The sequence below is a fragment of the Grus americana genome, chromosome 18 (assembly GCF_028858705.1).
Source record: "Grus americana isolate bGruAme1 chromosome 18, bGruAme1.mat, whole genome shotgun sequence".
Taxonomy (NCBI): domain Eukaryota; kingdom Metazoa; phylum Chordata; class Aves; order Gruiformes; family Gruidae; genus Grus; species Grus americana.
In genome coordinates, this window is record NC_072869.1 from 11,287,288 (window position 1) to 11,307,804 (window position 20,517).

Genomic DNA, 20,517 nt, shown 5'->3' on the forward strand with positions numbered 1-20,517 from the left:
ACATACTGCAACGCTTTACGGGACAGTTTGTATTTCTTCTGCTGCACCATTAAAAATGCATTATGGATGTCAACAGCTAATTACTCTGACAACAAGCTTTACTTCCCCTTGTGCTTTTTCCACATCAGACAGACTCAAGAGGAGGAAGACACGACAGTTTTTCTCCTAAAATCACAAACTGAAAGGGTAGGAATTAATCCCTGTGGGTGGATTTACTCTTAGTTGAATACACGATATTTTCAGCTACTTGCTGGCACGCTGTGGAAAGGCAGTGGAAAGAGAAGAACCAAAGGGGAAAAAAAAATCCTGGTAGACCACGTAATACACAAAGTGATCATTTAATTTCTACTCAGGGTTCTCATCAGCACATGAAAGTAAAATCGTGTATTTTCAAAGCATCTTTGCAAAACTGGGATTGCATCCTAGCAAAACTGGGAATACCCCAGATACTGTGAGTTCAGCTAAGCCCAGCCTAAACATAACCCACCAGCCGCGCGGTGCTGGGAAAGTTCTTGCGCATCCCCATGCACTTCTCCTGGTCGATGAAGAGGGAGTTGGCTTTGACAGCCAGGTCATGCTCCAAGACCGACTTGGCACGAACCAGCGTTTGCAGCGTGTCCTCGGCGTCTCTCAGCCGCTGCTGAAGGCTCTGGATCGTCTCATCGATTTCATAGACCTCGTTGACGAGGCTGGAAAACAGCAAGAGCCCCCCGTTAACAGTCCCATCACGGGGGTGGTTTCTAGCACAGCGCTGCTGATGGGCCCCTTGGGCACAGGATTTCCCCCTTCAGCGTGCGCGGACTAACTCGGACCCCCGGTTTGTGGCAGAGGCATGGGAAAGCCGAGGGCAGAGCTCCTCTGGATCTCAGCGGAGAGGCACAGTTAAGTTCACTGTAAGACTCTGGCAATGCTCAGCCACGTCTCCCGGAGCAGCTCGTGCCACCGAGAAGAGGGATGAGCGGCTGTGGTTTCCTGTTCCTGTTTGGTTTTGTGGGTTTGTTGGTTCACCCTCCTGGACTTCCCGGTGCAGGGGTCCTCCCCACACCCGCGGATGCGCACACAACAAAACAGGACAACTGGGAGAGGCTAAAAGTGAAACAAGTGGAGGATGGAAAAAGAATGGCATGCGAGATGCTAAACAGGCTCAGGGGCTGGGTTTCAATGGTTTTTTACATGGAGTCATGCCCAGAGGGCTCCCAGGAGGAGGTGTGAGGTTTGGGGTGCTTCATGGGGGGTGCTGCTGGGCACCCAGGGCTGCCTGCTCCTCCACAGCCCCTTGGGGTGCAATCCCAAAGAGCTCACATGCCCTGGAAAGGATTTCCAGTGTCCCCAGGGGAGGGGAGGACAGCCCTGCCTGCTGCTCCATACGGCACACCCTTCCTTGCAGTTACCCGAAAGGAAGGAGCTAAGCGCTCTCAGCACGAGCCGGTCGGAGAGTAAAGGGCTTGTCCTTCAAAACTGAGCACATCCAACTGCCGGGAAGCAGGCAGGAGAGAAGATGAGGTTTACCCAAGTGGGAAGAATCCAGCCCCTGAGGGGGTGGCATCAGGCTGTACCCAGCCATGGCGTACAGCCTCCCCCATGGGCGCAGAGCCCTCCCGGCACCCAAAGGCTGGGATACCTGCTCGTTGCTTTCGGTTAGATCAGTGCACTTCTGGAAAGACTATTTAGAAAAAACCAAACATGATTAATTTTGTCATCCAGTGATGCTCCTGAGTGACTACCACCAGTGGCTCCTCGAGCACCCTGCCAGCCCTGTGCTCCTGCCTTACCGGAGCTGGGCAGTGTCCCGGCACAGCTCCATGTTTGGTCTCCGCGTGCGCTCATCCAGCCGGGTCTGAGCCACTTTTAACGGAGGCCCTTTGTCCCTAATGGCTTTTCGGATGGCTTCTATGTTCATCTCGATCTGGAAGATTTCCTGCAGTGTCTGGTGTGAAAAAGAAAACATGTGCATAAATTAAAAAATACATTCTCAAGTGACCACATCGTTTCCCTTTTCTCCTGTCCGTTTGCAGAAAAAAACAAGTTTGATAAGCAGACCCCAGGCTCAGACCACTGTCACTCTGCCACATATCGAGGCACAGATCCGCAGAGACTTCTCTGTAGGGCAAAGCCCCTCTTTGCTGTTGCTGTCTCATCAGAGGAGGGTTTGGAGCAGTGTCCCACCCAAAGGGAGGGGTTCAGGCTACCTTGGCCAGGTGGGTCTGAATCTTGCTCTTGGCGTCGGCCGTCTCGGCGATGCGGTTGGTGAAGGCGACGTTCACCACGTTGAACTGGTGCCACATCTCGTTGGCCGTCACCAGCAGCAGGTTCTCGATGTTGTCCCGCAGCTTGGCGGAGGCCGCCCGTTCGCTCTGGGAGAGGAGGATGTTGTTGTCCGTGAACTTGGCCCATGATTCCGGCACCGAAATCCTGGTGGGGGGGGAGAGGAGAGGTCCCAGGTAAGCCCGTGCTGCTGAAGCTGGCCGTGGGCAGGCGTGGACCCTGCCAGGGAGCAGCGTGAATTAAATGTAGGTTAAATCTATGCTCTTCATTTGGCCACGTGAAACATCTGGACACCATTTGTTCAATAATGCTTATCAAATGATGACATGTTCATGAAGACAACTGTGATGCTTATGAAAGCTCCGACAAACAAAATTCCCCTGGAAAAATAGAGATTTTAATCAGACCTCATATTTACATGTTCGAGTCATGTAAGTGCCAAGTGATTCCCAGCTTCACAACAACGCCCAGATTGCAGTCAGTTCATTTTGCTCACAACTTACCTCAGTTTCATACTAAACTGAACGAGCATTAGATAATATTTGATCCCCTGTCTGTGCAGGATGAAGTTCACGCCTGTGCAGTAGCCCAGAACAAGGTCAACAAAAGACTTAAATACCACATAAGCTCCATTTAAAACATGCTGATCTTCAGCACATTTTACCCCCCCTCTGAATTTTCGCGTCAATCCTTTGCAATTCATTTGCCTGCTTAAATACGTCTGAGCTCTACTGTGAATAATTATTCAAACATTAGAAAAATTGAATCAATCTATGCCCCTCCATAAACTGCAGGCATCTGTGCGAGCAGCAGATTTATTCCCTCAGCCCTTTGCCACTTAGGGCATATCTCTGCGAGCGCTGGTTTAGGTCACCATTCATTTACTGCAGAGCCAAAGCCGAATTCCTGGCACTCAAAAGCAGCTGAACTCTATCCTAGGACTATGATCTCTATTTCTTTATCTTCTGTGTCATTTCGGCTCCCTGCCAGGCCCTCTCCATGCAGGGGTGAACCCCCCAGACTTTACGTCAATGAAGAGCACTCAGGCAAGCACTGACACATCTCTGAAAATATGCATAAACTTAATGAGCTGAGCAGAGGTGCTGGACTGAATTCATTTCCAGGCTGACCTCTGAACCCTGATATAATGTTTAATTAGGTAGGACTCGCTTTCACCCGCCGGATGTTCAGCATCCAGCTGAAAGCAGAGGGTTGTTCTCCCTTTACGGTGAGCGGAGAGAAGCGGCCCCTCCGAGGCGGGTGTCTCCAGGCGGGATGGAGGTGCCGTGCAGAGACACGTGCCCTTACGGCGAGCTGGGGAAAAGCAGCTCCCTGCCAGGAGAGGCACCGTGCACCCCGGGGACGCGCATGCCTGGCGTGCACTCACGTGGCATCCACCCGCTCGACCCCTCGGTAGTAGCCGATGCCGTCGGAGGTGTTCCTCAGGTGGTGGCACTTGTCGTCGATGCGGAGGGCCGCCTGCTTGTTGGCCAGGTCCCTCTCCAGCTCGTGCTGGGCCGCCCTGTTGGACCTTCAACACACAAGCAACCGCCATCACCAGGGATGTAAGGGCGGAACGGTTTCCTCCCCATCCCGCTTCCCTGCAGCTCCCACCTGGGCAGCTGCGTGCTCCCGCAAGCATCACTGCCCGCTTCCCATGGAGCCTGCACGGGATTGACACCTGCGGGGTGTGGGGAGAGGTGGGGGGTCTACGTTACAACTGCAAATGCACATCAGCCCTGCAGCATGAGATACGGAGCTCCTCCTTACACGAGCTGGGCTTTCGCCTGATCCAGGTACCGCTGCATCCTCTCCTGGCACGACCTGATGACATCGACTTCCTGGGCAAAGGCAAAGCATGACCCCATCAGCGTCCATGCTCAATTGTCATGGTCACACTCATCCTCTTGGGCCTCTCCAACCCTGCACACAGCAAGAACTTGCCGGCTTGTCCTTCTGCCCAAAGAACACAGGCGGGGAGTGGAGAAAGTGCCCCCCAACCCCAGCGCACTGGCACGTAGTGACTGGGAGGGACAGGAGGGTGCTGTGGCCGCAGCCATGGCCTCTGACTTCGCTTTCAGGGTGGGTTGCCAAGTGTTCTTTCATCCTGACATCAAAGTCAAGCGCTGGTTAGCTCCACTACAGGGAGACAGGGACAGATCCTGACCTGATATGAGCAGGCACAGTGGTTCCCTGCACCAGCAGCGCTACACATCCCCGTCCCCAATCAACATCTGCCCTTTTTGCTCCCAAAATGTTTTCCTTCCCAGGAGAAATCCCATCCATATGGGCCAGGAGGAGATGGACTTTATTTTGGTGCAAATCCCTGGCTGTTTCTAAGAAACATTCAGCTCCACCAGAGGAAGGCACGTGTTGCTCTCAGCCCACTTGACTTCAGCACAAATCTGTTGCATTTGTGAAGCCCCAGCTACTGGAGGCAGGTGATTATTGTTCCAAACCCAGTAATTTTTAAGCCCTCCTGTCTGCAGGAGCCAGCTGAAAAGCACAGCCTAAATGTGTCCCAAACACTTAAAATCCAAACTGCCATTATAGAGATACCCACTCGGATTATTTTCCTGAAATCTCATGACCTTTAAACTAATATTTTAATTTTTTAGGGCCTGACTCATAAGAAAAAATCTTCTAACGGAGCGGTGGCTTCACAGTCCCAGGGGCTGCAACTTCCTTCCCAGTTTCGTGATGCCTTTGCAGTGATTGTATTTTGCTGTACCCTGTGTTAGGATCCCATCTTCTGTGCCAACTCTCATCGTGTTTGCTTTTTATTCATAATTTAAAGCAGACTATATAAAGGCAGGCAGGAGTGCGTGTTTTTACGACTTCTATAAAATACATTGCCTAAGCACACACAGTGGCAGTCCTACTGCGGCCACGCTGCTCTGAGCAAAGCAAAGCTGGGGGTAGATGTAATATCTTTTATTAGACCAACTAATATAGTTGGGAAAACCAGACAAGCTGTCGGGCACACACCGCCTTCTCCGTATCTGTGTGTGCATACGTGTGTAATATATATATAGATGTATGTATGTGACATAGATATATACAGATCCTGTTTTGGCAGGGCTCTGACAGGCAGGATGGTCTCACAAACTCCTTGAAGAGGGACAGAGGACCCTGACATGCCACACAAACAGCTGGTTTTCTGCTCTTCCTTCCTCTGGATGGGCAAGTCTCTCCCACACCGTGTGGGCAGGCTGCTGCGTGGGGGGACGCCGTCCCCTGGCCCAGCAGCTTTTGGGGGTTTGAAACCCCCACCTCACCTGGAGCCCGTGAGGGAACAGGGTTGCAAAGCCCATTTAGGGCAGTTTAGGTAAAAAAAACTTTAACACATGATCTATGTTGCCAAACTTACTGTGAAGAGCTGCTTCTCCACATCGTCATGGACTAGGTCGATGCCCATCCTCTTCTCCCGGTGAAGCAAACACTCCTGAGCGACCTGTTGGGGACATGCGATCACTGCTGGCTGTAGGGGCAGGGCTCCCTACAGGGACGGTCCCCATCTCAAGTCAGGTAAGAAAAGAAATTATAGGTGGGCACAGAGGTGACAGCAGGGGGAAAAAGTGCCCAGGGCAGCTGGTTTAGCTGACAACGAGCATCCAAGCTGCAACATCAGCATTAAATCAACATGAGGGAGCACACGTGTCCCTGGGGCAACCACAGCTGAATGCGGGGACCTGTGTCAGGCTTGATGCTGACCTCACCAGAACCTCATAGTAAGACATGGGCTTTTGTCTCCCAAATCAGGATTTTGGATATACCGCTTATAAAAATATTTGGTTAAGCAAATACTGTTCTGATGTGCTCAGCATGTGCTGATAGGGGATGCAGCAGATGGCAAGGGATTTGTTTATTACTAACTTAACTAATGGTCTCTTAATAAAAACTTTCTAGATGTTACGGAGCTGCGATGAAACTTAATTAGACGTTTGAATGGCTGCAGATGTTTCAGCAGCAGGCTACAGCTTGCAGCCCACTGGACAGGGTGCTTACCTGGAGAGGGGCCTCCGTCTTGGCCAAGGCTCTCTCCAGTCGTTTCTTCACGTCTGTGAGTACGTTGGTCTCCCCAATCATCTCATCCAGCTCGTGGCAGAGCTCTGATTTCCAAAATTCAATATCATTGACACGTTCTCCCAGGTTTTTGGTGCTTTCTACTTGGGTTTTCTTTGTCTGCTGATATTTATCCTGAATCATGCGGGTGGTATCAACTCTCAGACGCTCTGCGTTGTGCCGGGAAGTCTCCGACTCCTTGTAGTTGGTCAGGTTGGACTTGTACCAGTCGTCAGGGGTGTACCTGGTGAAGAGGGTTGTTCTGTTGGGGACAAAAGGAAGCATCTTGCTGGGAGTTAACCCCTGGGAGCCTCGGGAAAACGGAGCCAAAGTTGGGTTGATGGCAGCTGCTTTGTAGTAGGCGCTGGGCATCCAGGGGAGGCTGAAGCTATGAGGCAAGGAGTAGTAAGGAATCCGGTTCTTATAGCTTGAAGCCATGGTGCTGATGGCAGGCAGAAACTTGGTAGGTGTAGATCTTGGGTGGGCGTACATTGTCATTAAGGGAGAGCCGACCAGCTCCATTCTTGAACGCTGCTATTCAGGTACGTGTCCTGCACAGAGGAGGAGACAGAAGAAGACAACCTCGCTCAGTAAGCTCCTGCACTGGCCTTACTTCTTACAGCAACACATGCAACTCGTAACACAAACAGCGATGCACACGGCACCCACATGTCGCCTCGACAGGCCTAAAACTCTTGAAAGCAAATCCCTTCTGACAGCAGCCCAAGCATTTGTATACATAAGGATTTGACTTTGGTGTTAGGATCTAGCATCAAGTCTTGAAACGCGGAGAGAAACAAATCATAGCTGCTAAGGAGAATGACAGATACTATGCCTTCGTTTTCCTTAAATCTGTCAATCCAGTGAAACTGTAGTTGCTGATTCTCTGCTGTTCATTTGTTTCTTTTGGCCGGCGTATCTGCTGATCTGCTAGTACTCCAGATGTAATTTTCTCTTTAAAAGTTCCATTACCAGCCCCAACACAGAGCTGCTACCAACCCAGCGTGATTTGTGGGGAAGGGACTCCATCCTCATCATCTCTATCTTCACTTGGATTAAATGCTCGAGTGAGGAGTCTGCAGGTGAGCTGAACTTTGCAGGACTATGTCCAAATTTGAAAAAAACCACCTATTTCAAACTAAAAGGAACAGCCATTTCTTGACTTGCAAAGGAAGAAAAATGTCTATGGCTCGCCCGATGTAAAATAAACGCGCTTGGAAAGGAGGTATCCCACAAAGTCTTTTCAGAGCGGCTTGTAAACGCCAGCCTTGCAGTAACCCCAGGAGGAACGGCCACACAGGAGGATTTTGCCTCCGACAACTGCATACGGCACTGTGGGTGCTATTGCTCAGTCAATTATTATCAGAAATATAATGCAGAGGGCCACCAAATGTACCCAACAGACCTAATCTGAGGGCCAACACCCAGCAGGGTGTGTTGTGCTCGGTATGAAGTCCTTGGGTGGTTACAGGTGTCGCCCACTGGCAGAATGAGTCCCTGCGGCTGTTGCAGCCAGCTGCTGCATTGCAGGGATGTGTCCTCCCCCTAACACTGTCCCGTCCCCACTGCTCCCAGCCGGGCTCAGAGCCCCAGAGAAAGATCAGGACGCTGGTGTGCCACAACAAGATCCCTGGATTGGGGGGGGGTTGACCCGAAGCATGTGCTAAATCCTATTTGTTACAGCATGAAATCAACTTTATTCCTTTAAAATTGGATGTTTGCATGAAATAAACTCTTTTTTATTCTAGAACAAAGCATCTACACAAGCAACCATGTGACTAGAGGTTTAATTGCTCCTCCTGGGCTCCCCTGATCGCTTTGCATGTGTAGGCGAGCTGAGAGAGGCTGGCTTATTTTTAAAATCATAAAACCCCGGGGAAAGAGAGTTTCTTTCATTTTAGTCACCTCTGCAACAAAGAACGCCTCTCTCTACACAGGGGCAGGACCAACGAGTCACAGTTTCCTACTGGAAAAGCTTAAAAGGCGATAGATGGGATGCAGAGACAGGGCAGGCTCTGCCTGTAAGCTGCTGTTCTGTGCACCGGTGGTAACCCTCTTTAATGCTCGCAGCCCGTTGACTCTCTTGGAGCCATGCCCATTTACACCAGGTGATGAGCAGACAACACAACTAATTAAACTGCACCTTTTCCATCATCTAGTTATGGGGACAGGTGACCTAAGGGACTTTTTGCGTCACCGGTGCCTGTACTGGTTTGATGCATTGAGATGAACAGTGTCTCAAAATGCAGCTATTAAAGAAATGAACGGCAAATGCAGGGGAATAACAGGTCTTTTAGGGCAAATCGGAGAAAAATAGGGATGAGTCAGAGGGCAAAAGTGCACAGCCTGCAGCTGGGAAATCATTGAACTTTGAGGACTGTATTTTCAAGCCTTGCCCAATTTTGGCCATGCTGGCGTGGGCTGCCCCAGTACCTGACTTGAGAGCAGCATAGCTGCGGGCGCCGAGTCCCTGCCCGGCCGAAGAGGCTGTGGGATAGGCAGCGGGAAAATCACACCCTCAAATTTAGCAAAAAAGCTTTCGCAAACACGACCCTCCGAGCCAGTTTGGCAGAACCGAGGATGAAATGTCTGTGCTCAGGTCCAACAAAAACCACTGTGCGTGCCGGTTCCCACAAACCAGTCACTTCAGCCCTTTTGTCCCTGCTAGGGACAAACAACTGCACTTTCCCTAGCTCCGTGCCACTTATTTATACCTGAGAAACAGCATTCAGAGTGCGAGACAGCTTCCCTGGCTCCCACCCCTGCAAATAAATTATTCCCTTTCAGATACTGGCAGACACACGTTTAAGAAAGGGAGGGAAAAAAACTTGGGAATGGACCAGGGTTGCTTTTCCCTGCATTTCCAGCTGGAATAAGTGCCCCTGCATCCCCCTTGGGATCAGCTGCCCCAAGGGGACACTTTCTGAAGACAGACGAATGACGGGAGCCCCCGAGCACCTAGTTTGGGCACCTTTGGAGGATAGAAAAGATATTGGGGAAGGATTAGGAGAAATACCTGGGTTTTTAGCCCTCCCCTCCCAGTTAAAGCACACGCTCATCCTTAGCTGCCTGAGGGGTGTGCTCCGGGGGTTTGTGGGTGCCCGGGGGGGCTGCACTCACCGCTGTGCTGTTGGGCTCGGTGGCAGCACCACCAGGCGCTGCAGCATCCCCGGTGCCGTCAGTGACACAGGACCAGGGGAGCGTTGCCACGGGCGCAGGGTGCTCAGTGACCGCGTTCTGCCACGGCAACTCCCTGCAGCTGCTGTGGCAACCTGATGCAGCCACTGGGCCACCCAGTGCTCTCAACGGGCAACTCAATGACACCCCTGGGCGAGAAAATACCCTCACGTGGCATCCTAGTTCCTGTCCTGGACAATCTACTGCCCTCACTGGGCAACTCTGTGCAGCCCCTGGGCAACCAAGTGCAGCTGTTGGGCAACTGTTGAGCAGCTGAATGATCTCTTAGTCATATGGTTTAGTTTTAGGTCATCATGCAAGGAGCAGGGAGTTGGACTCAACCCTTATGGGTCCTTTCCAACTTGAGATATTCTGTGATCTTATGAACCCAGTGCCCTCAATGGGCAACCCAGTGCCCTTGGTAGGCAACCCAGTGCAGACTCTGTGTAACCTAGTGCCTTTGCTGGGCAACTTGATCCTGTCCCTGGACAACCCCCAGTGCCCTCTATGGGTAACCCAGTACAGCCCTTGGGCATCCTAGTGCCACCCCTGGGCAAACCAGTGTCCTCACTGGGCAACCCAGTTGCCAGCACTGGTGGTCCTGGGCCAGCCCATGGCCGAGCGGAGGCCTCGCTGCGGCAGGCAGGTACACCAGGGTGGGGGTGCTGGCACCCCAGGTGAGGAGATGCCCGGTGTCCCCAGGAGCCCCACCACAGCAGAGCTCAACGCAGCACCATGACATCATGCCCCAATCACCCAGTGACATCGGGAACGTTTCCTGGGAGAGGGCCCTTTCCCAGTTATTTCAGGCTTTACACTGGGAAGAGGCACTGGAACAGGAGGTGTCCAGGGGCTGGCACAACCGCTCTGGCTAACACAGGGAGGTTCTTCTCCAACTTGTGAAAATGCCCATCAGGTCTGCTGTGAGGACCTCTGTGTCCCACTTTATCCAGAGGAAAACTTCTCATTTACTCTGGATTAACCATCAGCGGCGTGGACGGTTCATCATATATCCAGGCTGGTACATCTGCATTAGCACAGCCTCTTTCAGCTGCTTCTTGTTTTCCCAGCTGTTACAGCTACAGGCTGAGACCGTACCAAAATGAAAACATTTGACAGCTCGTGAGTGCAGGGACACCCTGCGCCCCCTGCTCTCTGTGCCCTCCGTGAGAAGGCCATGCCTCCGTTGCCAAAGATCTGACAGAAAACATAACTCAAATGGCTTCATGTATACAAAGTTTAACACACTCTGATTTCACTTTAAACACACGCCTTGCTTTAGCCGGGTGAAGAATCAACTTAATCAAACTGAAATAAAAAGTTCAGCACACAAATTGCTTTTCTATAGCTAAACCAGGTAAAAATCGTTTCAATTAAAGCAAGGTAACCCCTGCCCCTCGTCGGGACATGCACACACCCTCGGACCAGCCCTGCTCTGTGGTCCTTGCACCCTCCCAGCCTCCATCTACGCCCACTCTCGTTCCCTGCCCAGAGCTAATTTCACTCAGATGAATCACTGCATGACGAGGGACACCACTAATTGTTGTAGGCAACCACAGGGTTTTTGAAGCATTTGTTAAATTAAGCAATAATAATTAGATGATATTGTAAACAGCCCACGGGTGCTCTGCAAAGCCCGCAGACCAGGACTTTCCGGGGAAGCAGCCACATGCACCGCGATGCAGACGACATCAAACGGTCAAGTCCATGAGCTAAGTGACTTTCGAGCAAGAAGTTATCAACGGCACACAGTCAGTGGTCCCCAAATCCCTCATGCTCTGGGGACCACACCAAATTAAGTAAACTATTCACATCACCTCCATTTATTCAAGTAATTAAACTGGGTTCCTTCACTGTGACTACAACTCCAGCAGCAGCAAACTCACTAAAATGACAAAACTACCGCTCACGGTTCTGGTGGGGCACATCCAGATTTGGTAGACACGTGAGAACACAGTTTGTCCCAAAGCCTCGACCATTTTAGCTCAGAATCAAAAAAGAAAAACAAGGGTGAAAACGTGAGGTTGATGTTAAGCGGGGGTGCCAATTTTCAGCACGTCAGCCCAGGTTTGCCTAGTTGTCTAAACTGGAATTTCAAGGGATACATTTAGATACCTAAGTACAAAATCTACTGCCAAAAGCTGTCAATCTTTCTGTCACAGTTCTACATTCTTGCTGTCTATTAATATAGCATTACGCTGGATCATAAGCTGCCCTTCTCAAAATACCCAGATCCAGATCTTTTATAGCATCCGTCAGGAGTCTACACATACCCATAACATCACCCACTCGCAGTTTTACACCACTTCTGAATATTCCTCTTTCTCCTATAAACACTGTACCTGCCTGCAAGGGATCAGTTGTCTATTCAATAGCAGAATAATTTTCAAAAGTTACATTAATTCATGGAGGATTAAAAAAAAAAATAATAAAACTACGTGTGGTGCATCCCATGCTGTCACGCCAGAGGACAAGGATGCTCACAGGCAGCGCACGCTCCTGTCCAGCCCAGGGCTACTTTAGGGATTCCAACAGGCTTCAAGATTTTATCTATTTCTGAAACCAAGGCTGGCTCCTAGGGACGAGCTGCACATGCAGCTGCAGCCACGGGCATGGTCCTGCAGCAGGCTCCATCTGCCCGGGAAACATGAGACTTTCCAGGGTTTTACTGGGTTTCCTGCGTTCTGGTGAAAATTATGAGTTGACCATAAAACACAGAGGGCCAAGGATTCTCGAGGTGATGCCTGGGCTGCTTTGATCTCTGCACGTGGCCAGTGGAAAAAGATGGTTATGGCCATCACTGCCCCCCACTGTCACACCAGAGGTTGGGACTGGCAGGAGGAGGGCTGGGGGCTTGGACACCAAACCTGGAGGAGAGGGAGAGGAGGCTGAGCAGGTTGGCAAGGAGAAAGATCCCGCTTTGGACGTGGGCAGCCACTGGAGATCATCTGGGGCTGTCCCTTCCTTTGCCCACAGTCCCTCAAAGAGCTTGTGTCCTTTTCCCGTGGTTGGAGAAGCTCAAGTGTTTGTGCCGGCTCCTCCGCAGCCCTGTGCAGCACCTGGGAGTGCTACCATCCTGCTGGTTGGACTGCTTAGAAAACCCCAATCTGCTGGCGGGCACCTCTCTGCGCTCTGCAGGTGGACAGCTGAGCCCCAGCAGGGCAAATATTCACGGATAAATAAGGGGTAATGGCAAATTAAAATTTGTGGTTTGTTCCAACTCATTTGAGTCATTTCCCTGGTATCCTTAAGCGGCTACTAAAAAGCAGTCCACCAACAGGTTGCCCCAGCAAGACCCGACTCCTCTCCCTTGCTCTGGTTTAAGGTGGGATGAACTCTGCGATGTCCGTGAGCCTGTACAGCAGTAAATCTAGCGTAAGGGTTAGCCCTCAGTTAACGCTGCAGCGCAGCCGGCACTGTCTGCACGTGGCCGTGTTGGCGAAGGCTTGAGAAACCACCTCACGTTGTCAGCACTTGAGTATGCGCAGTCCCGTCCTGCGTTCAGTTCTGACACAGGACTATTCATAGAAAAACTGTTAAAAATGCGCGTTATGAAACCTTTCCTTTCTCGGAGGTGGAATTGTGCTGTGTGTATGCTGTTGCCCTGAAAGAGGCATGAGCAACAGTCCAAATATTTTGCACAAATCAGTGACAGCTACCTAAGTGAATCATTCCTTATTTATGTGTTTCATGTGCGGTTTTATTTTTTTTTACATTTTTTGGTGAGGTTAGCGATTGCTTTCCCAGAACCTGCATTTTCTAGCAAAGTTCACATCGCCTTTTCCACCTTGACTTTTTTATCACTAAACTCAAGGAATATGTTTGGGCCAACGGCAAGTGGACAAGGTCAGGCTGCAGCAAGCGGAGGCAAAACAAAACCTCTGCCTGTCCTGCCAGCCACCCCCTCATTTCCCCAGTGCAAAGGTAGAGGTGGCCATTCCCATCCCTCTGGTACCCTGGTCCTGATGGGGGGAACACATCCCACCTCCAGCCCTGCCTCAGAGCTGAGGGATTGGCTCTCATCTACAGCAAGACATTTCAATGCATTTCTCAAAGGCGCTAAAAAAAATGATGGATTTAAGCCAGCAAGACCCGCTGCGTGAGACACAAATGTCATTTTACGCTGACATACCTCTGTCCTCACACAAAACTGCCCTGGAGCAACGATGCTCAGGAGCTACAGGTGACGTGTAACAGGAGCCCACTTGCCCCAGTTTGGCCCAGGAACAGGACTCACCTCACCTAAGTTTACACATTGCAACCTAAATAATTTTCATTTACAGTAGGAAGAAATAGGCCTCTCCAGAGACCATTATCTGCACTATCTTAGATGCTTTTTTTAGGGTTAGACAAATGGTGCAAGGGAAGGCGCATTACTCCCATGTCCCATAAGAGATGCACTCAGACTTGGGTGTCTAACTGACCCCGGGCGGGTGAACCCAGACCCTCCTGAAAACACTCTCCATCCTTCAGCAAGGCCAGACCTACTGAAAATCTACCCTCAGAGTTTTGGTTTCCAAAGATGTCAAGCATGGAAAATTGCCTCTAGACATAGGTGATTTTCACCTCTGAACATGAGACTCTTAACGAAGACAGAAACCAATAAAGAGATCAGAAAGTAGGCTGGTAGATGAATTATTCAGTCTAACCATGGTAGCGTTTGATTGAGCTTTCCAAACAATAAATGTGGCATGAATAAATCATTACAAATCCCTCCTTGAGCTCTCATGATGAGTCACAACCACCAAACCACAGATGCTCAGGGCAGGCTATGCTGTGCATCCACAAGGTTAAGACACAGATAACTCATGTAATGACAGCAATCGTGATCTCAGAAAATGTAATAATTTACTGGTGATGTGCTCAGCGGTGCCCAAAGATCTATGACAAATAAAAAACAGTGATTTGGGGGAGAGTGTTCCTGTAGCTGCTTCAATACACCCTGGGCTTGTGGAGGGCTCTGGGTTTTGCTCTCTGTATTGGCCTCACTGCAAAATCCAAGGCTGTGGGAAAGGTATGATTTAAATTGCATCCAACAAGCAAAGGAGTTGCTCACACCAGTGCAAAACTTACAAAATTCAATCAACTGCACAAAGCAAATAGGTAAGGGAGAGACAGCCGTATGCGCGTTCACTGATCCACAGTCATATAAAAGGTCTAGACGTCGGCATGAGAAAAGATGAACGCGTGCCCAGAACAGAGGATGCAGAGCATCACACCACGTCTCTGGCTCCCTGGGACCCGCCAGGAGCCCAACGGGAGTTCACACAAGGTCACGTTTTGGGGTCACCTCCTTGGCACACAGAAAAGGCCTTATGAAACCGTCCCCAGCAATTTTTCCTTTGTATGTCCCGTTTTGCTGTAGCCCTTGATTTTTTTGCAACCTTCCAACCGCCCCAGGGGCTGACTTCTTTCCAAGGAGGAGGCCAAGCAAAAACTGTTCAGAGCTGATGGCACCATGGTCTGGTAACTGCTGGAGGAGGGAAAAAGGGAAATGAAACCAGTTCCTCTATATTCGCCTTGAAATATCCCACCCATGAAAGCATTTAACCATGTGCTGTGTATTAACATCATGACCAGCCCCGTTATTTCAGTGCAATTTAAACACAAACTTAAAATCGAGCTCCAGCATCTGAGATCTGCTGAGTAGAAAGAGATGGCTTGCGTGATTGATGCTACGCACATGCTTTTGTGCTTAGCTGAAGTGAGTTACTGGTGGCCTCTCCACGCTCGTATACATTCCTCATTTCTGGGCCAGATGTGAAAGCAATTAGCACGATGGGAAGACTATCTTTAAGTCTGTGGGGCTTTTTATAGGTTTGTGTTTATTTTTGGACCTACTTTCTTGAGGTGAATTTTGGCAGGCAGCTCAAGGACTGGTTTATGTCATGACTGGCTATTGTTTAAAGTTTTTTATTTCTTTGGCAAGAGCTTGAGTTGGAAAGGGGAGGGGAGAGTTATTGTATTTTTTTTCCTCTGTCATCGTATTCAGGCTACTATTTCACAGACAGCAAAAGGATCACAAAGCCTGCAGAGCCGATAGGAACGACCTCAGCTTCTGTCTCCTCAGGAAATAGCAAGGGCTGAGCACAGTCCCGTTGTGGAATTGCCCAGAAAGCTCATGTGGAAAAAAAGAAACAGCCTTCATGGAAATTACTTTTAAAAAAAAAATATAATAAAAATAATCTCTCTCCTCACTTTCCAGCTCCCCTTGCAGCATTGCCAGGATGCTCTTTCCATGGTCAAACACTCTTCCCCATGGCAGTGAACTTTTGCACCATCCCGTGGCACAAACCCTCGCTTGCTTTTTGCTGCTGCTCAGAAGGACACGACCAGAGAGGAGCCTTTGCTCCCCGCTCACCTTGTGCCTGGCAGAAAAGCCCCTGATGCCCCCGCCGTAGGGCTTGCCTACGCGGGGAAATAATATCAAATAATCCCAAAAGACCAGCTACCCCCGAGACTGCTGGAGCTCCAGAAGAGAAAGGTCCACGTAGCACTTCAATCACTGCGGTGTGGTACCCGCGAGGCGCTGGAGAGGTCTGCGGTACCCTTCCTCACCATCACTGCACTTTTGCAGTTCAGGAGGAGGAAAAACATCTCCCAGTGCACAATTGCCTCAGTAAATACTCAGCAAGGGTTCCTTGCAGGAATGGTTGCAGCAAACCTGCTGGACACAGCATCAGGACCCACTTGATGTTGCATTTAAGCTCCCGGAGCACGTCCGTTCTGTTTCTACAGCAGCAATACAGCTGAGCTGTGAGCAAGGGTCTGCTGTGGTACACGTGGTACAGCCAGGTCGGGAAAAATACCACCGGCTCAGGGCAAAAATACTCTCGATAAACAAGGTGAGACATGGGTGTGTGGTGACCTGACTGCCTCCAGGCCGGGGGGAGAAGCCAGCCAGTGCTCACCCCATCCTTTCTCCCATCCCTGTCCCTCACCGGGCTTAGGATACAACCAGCTATTCAGGTTTGAGCAGGCAGATGAGGAAAAGCAGAGGGAACATTGTTCTTCTCCACCATCCCCATCCATCTGCCCAGGGGACCTCAGAATGCTGCAGCCAAAACACAACAATTTAGATACCGGTCGGTTTTATTTGAACTTTCCAAAATACAGGTGGCCTTGGCTGGTCTGTCCCTAACATAGGCACAAAACACGCTAAGTGCTTGTGACTCTAACTTACTTTAAAACACTACCCAGACTGTGCTTGACTGAGTTTAACACTTCTGCAAAGAGATCACCTACAGAGTTACTTCTCCTAAAAATGAAGCAATAATTCCACATTTCAGTATCACTTATTATTCAGGATCGCTCACGGGATTGTCTAACTCCAGACAAAATTTCCTTTTATCAGATTTAGCCACCAAGAGCTCTAATAAGCCTAAAGTGTGTGTATTTAAGAGCCATTTTGATATGCAATAGGAAAAAATCCAACTACGTTTAGTTGCTGAATAGGAACAACAAAGCACCCTACCTCGCTTGGCCAAGTGTTAGGCTGGAATTGGAGCCTGAACCTGAACCGTCTTTTCCTTTCAGAAAATTTGGCTTTCTTACCACATTTGTGACTGGCCCTTAGAGCTGTCCCAGCCCAAGCCAGGATGCCAGAGATGGATCCGCCAGCGAAGTACGGGATGAATTTGGACCCGCTCCCAGCTGCAGCCTGTGACGCTCGGGGCCCTGGGTGGTTTAGGTCAGCATCGCTCTCTGGTTTCCATACATCAGCAGCCCCTGGGGGTTGAGGATTATGGAGGATGTTTACTACTTCAAAACAAAGGGAAACCATTTCCATGTAAAGCTGGCAAATAATTAAGGCAGCTGCGCTCAGATTAGATCCCGTAAATTACTTGATATCATTTGGAAGATTTTTTTTTTTTTCTAGAAAGGGCAGATCGAATTTCCTACTAAATGCCCCTTTTTTCCTACCCCTGCGAGTGTCTTTCCCTGTGACAAGCCAGCAAGAGGAGCATTTCTTTTCTGCCATGCCCTGCTGCAGACCTTTAGAACTATCATTAAGATTTCATTACATAATATTTTGCCTGATACTTTATCTCATATTACATGTAAATTTTATCCTTGGAACACTGTGGTCCACTTAGCCAGATGGAGTACGCAGTGCCTGCTAAAGAAAATGGAGAAGCAGGGCTGAGTCGATGGGTTTCTTCCCCTGCAAGTGGCAAATGTTTTCAAGCAGTTTAAGTAAAAGGTGTTTTCTGATTGTATCCCGAGCAGCCATCAGAAAAGGGTTAATTCTAGCATGTTTTGGAAAGATGAATGTTGCTCAGACTAATAGGTAAGAGGATGAGTGTCAGTGGGCTCTCTGCACACTGAACCATAAAGGTTTGCTCCAAAAGGCACCTACGGGTCATTTTGGTTTGGGGTTTGAGTCAACAGCTGGGATTTTCACCTGCATCCCCAAAAGGGATATGCCAGCCTCTGAGTTATCCTCTAAATCCCATGGCTTCTTCCTGAATCTCGCCTTACGCAGTTCTAATGCAAGGCACAAACACTTTGCATCATCAGCACTGGGCCGTGGAGGGGAGCGAGGGGCAGCTGGGGAATGAGCAGCCTCCGCAGGCGTGCAGCCTACGTGCTTTACACACACGTACCACCAACCCGAGGACAGGACCCCTTATTGCCACGGGTTCCCCAAAGCCACCTCGCTGTTGGTCTGTGGCCGCAGGGAGCTCTGCAAGTCCCATCCCCAGGGGTGTGCCCTGGGGTGAATCCCTTCGGATAACTGGCTGGTGCAGGAAAAGATCTACAAGGACCCCAAAGCCTCTTCCTCCAGGTTCCTCCCCAGGGCAGACGGGGGAAGCTGTGCCAGGTATCTGCACACCACGGGGGAATCGTGAGGGTATCCTCATGGAGACAGGCTGCAGTTCTGGTGCTGGAGCCTCAGTCCTCGCTGCTCAGCTAAATAGAGATTTGCAAGCGGAGACTCATCCCCTACCCAACACAGACTGGCTGTACGGTAGGCATCACCCATTCAGCTGGGGTTTTTTGTTCCTAATCTGTATTAAAAAAACTGCACGTAAATTCTGTCTGCCTGATACGACGCAGCACTAACAGGGACACAAGTCTCTCCGAGTAGGAAGACACAGATAACAGCCTTTTGCTGTTTTGCACCCACTCCACGGCAGCTTTTCCTGTGACCTGAGAGCCAGGCTGAGCTTTCCTGGTGGCACCAACAATGCACAGAAAGAAAGAGTCGGACAGAGATGTCCTGCACTCAGAAACTCATCACACAAATGAACCTGAGGGTGGGCAGGAGGGACGCTGGTGCTGGTGAGCCCAAGCCAGAACACGATCTCCCTTTGCCCGTCAGCTATACGAAGCAAAACAAAACACCCTGATTTCACCTTAGAACAATGAAAACAGATAAAACCAGATAAAGATAATGAAGCAAATAATAACCAGAAGAGATATGCAATAAATCATGAAAACTGGGAAAAGTACGCCAGGAAATTTACATTTTCCCACCCTTTGCCGAGAAATGATTTTGTGATGTGCTTGCCCTGACCGTCTGCAATCACTAACAACTACAGAAGCCGGAGCACCTGTAGGGACCAGTAACGCTTGAGAAACCAGTAACAAAACTCAGGGCTTTCAGCGGGGCCACTGCTCGTCTGAGCACAGCAAGACCTGTGGGAGGTTCCTCAGCAATGCCGGTTTAGCAGCAATATCTGCCAGGGCTGGAACTATGAGCAGCGACTCCTTGAAAAGAGACTTCCAGGCTAGAGAAGGAAAAAAAAAAAAATTTATCCTGAGCCAAGGAGCTATAAAAACCCAGCACAGGAGTGTGGGGCCACGTGCTCTGTTGCGGAGAAGCCCTTCATGCCTGCTTTCAGGGACAAAATATAAGGAAGAGAGTTGCAAATACTGGGAAATAAATAATTTATCTATTGCTTTGCAGGCTACAGCTCTGCCTGCAGATGGGCTTGTGTGAGGCTGGAGACCACGAGCACTGTGTTATCCCACCTGGGGGGCGAGGAGGGACGTTTCTTCAGGAGCTCAGGAGAGCAGAGGGATTCCTGAGTAAAACAGAGGCGTTGGAGAATAAAATTTTGGCTCAGAGCAGGGGGAAAAATAAATGGTGGGTGGCTTGGTGACAGCAAGAGCCGGGTGTATGTGCCGTGGCTGCTCTGCTGCCGTATGGCTCTGCTTCCTCTGACCGCATGCGCTGGCCCTGGGTTTTTTATTTTATCTTCTGGGTCATCTGCAAGGGAGACATACGGAGGTAAAACTGACTGATCTCCTGAAGATGATTCCCAGAAAAACAGAAGAGGAGGAGGAAAAAAAAATATCAAAAGGAGATAACCTGGCACTTTGATGTCCTTATTTTCCCAAACACACTTTGGCAGCTGGGTCTGAAAACAAGGGCAGGAGCAGTGCGTGGATCAAAAACCTTTGGCAGCTGCTTTAAGGATAATCTGTATTCCTTTGGCACAGCAAACTCCAGCCTGCGTCACCCTGGCCACCGGCACCCTGACCAAAGATGCCCCAAAAGGCCATTTGTGTCACTAAAATGAGACCTCTGCATCCACGCGGAGCAGAGCCCCAGGACCCACCGGCAAGGGTGGACCTGCTCCACCGACGGGCACGCAGCGTGGACTTATCGAGGCGTGTTTGAAGCCGTTATCTCAGCGGAAGTGTTTTTTCCTCTTATCTCTGCAGAGGGTTTACTCCTTGGTGTGTGTGACCAGCAGGAAGGAGGCAGCTCGGGCTGGACCAACCCTTCCCGCAGCGGAAATTTTGGCAGGAGCTTGGCTCCTTGGCTTGATTTTTCGCAAACAAGCGCTGAAGGGTTTCGGGTTTGCAGCCTGGTGGAGCTCACATTTTTCCACCTTATTATTTTTCCCTCTTTCTGGAGCGTGAGGTTCAGCTCGTGGGGGCTTTTCAGGGTTTTGTGCAAGCTATCTTTCAGATTTGGGTTTGTGTGGTTTCGTTACACCCACCTTGAGTTTTATTTGAGAAAGGCCCAAAATACAAAGTGAGTAATTGGCCAAACCC

General features: G+C 50.0%; 1 protein-coding gene across 3 annotated transcripts in view; it reads right to left on the reverse strand.

Moving 5' to 3' along the window:
• Positions 1-267: 267 nt before the first annotated feature.
• TEKT3 (tektin 3) overlaps positions 268-20,517 on the reverse strand; it is an 80,694-nt gene continuing 60,444 nt past the window's right edge. For 2 of the 3 annotated variants that reach the window (XM_054846577.1, XM_054846578.1), the window contains exons 2-8: positions 6,274-6,881; positions 5,636-5,719; positions 4,036-4,106; positions 3,653-3,796; positions 2,190-2,412; positions 1,773-1,927; positions 268-689 (exon numbers count right to left, since the gene is read on the reverse strand). In XM_054846577.1, the coding sequence (XP_054702552.1) occupies positions 473-689; positions 1,773-1,927; positions 2,190-2,412; positions 3,653-3,796; positions 4,036-4,106; positions 5,636-5,719; positions 6,274-6,852 (1,473 nt within the window). In that variant the 5' untranslated portion in view covers positions 6,853-6,881 and the 3' untranslated portion in view covers positions 268-472. Of the gene's footprint in view, positions 690-1,772; positions 1,928-2,189; positions 2,413-3,652; positions 3,797-4,035; positions 4,107-5,635; positions 5,720-6,273; positions 6,882-19,064; positions 19,132-20,517 lie in introns of those variants that run through there. The other variant, XM_054846579.1, reaches the window with a different exon arrangement.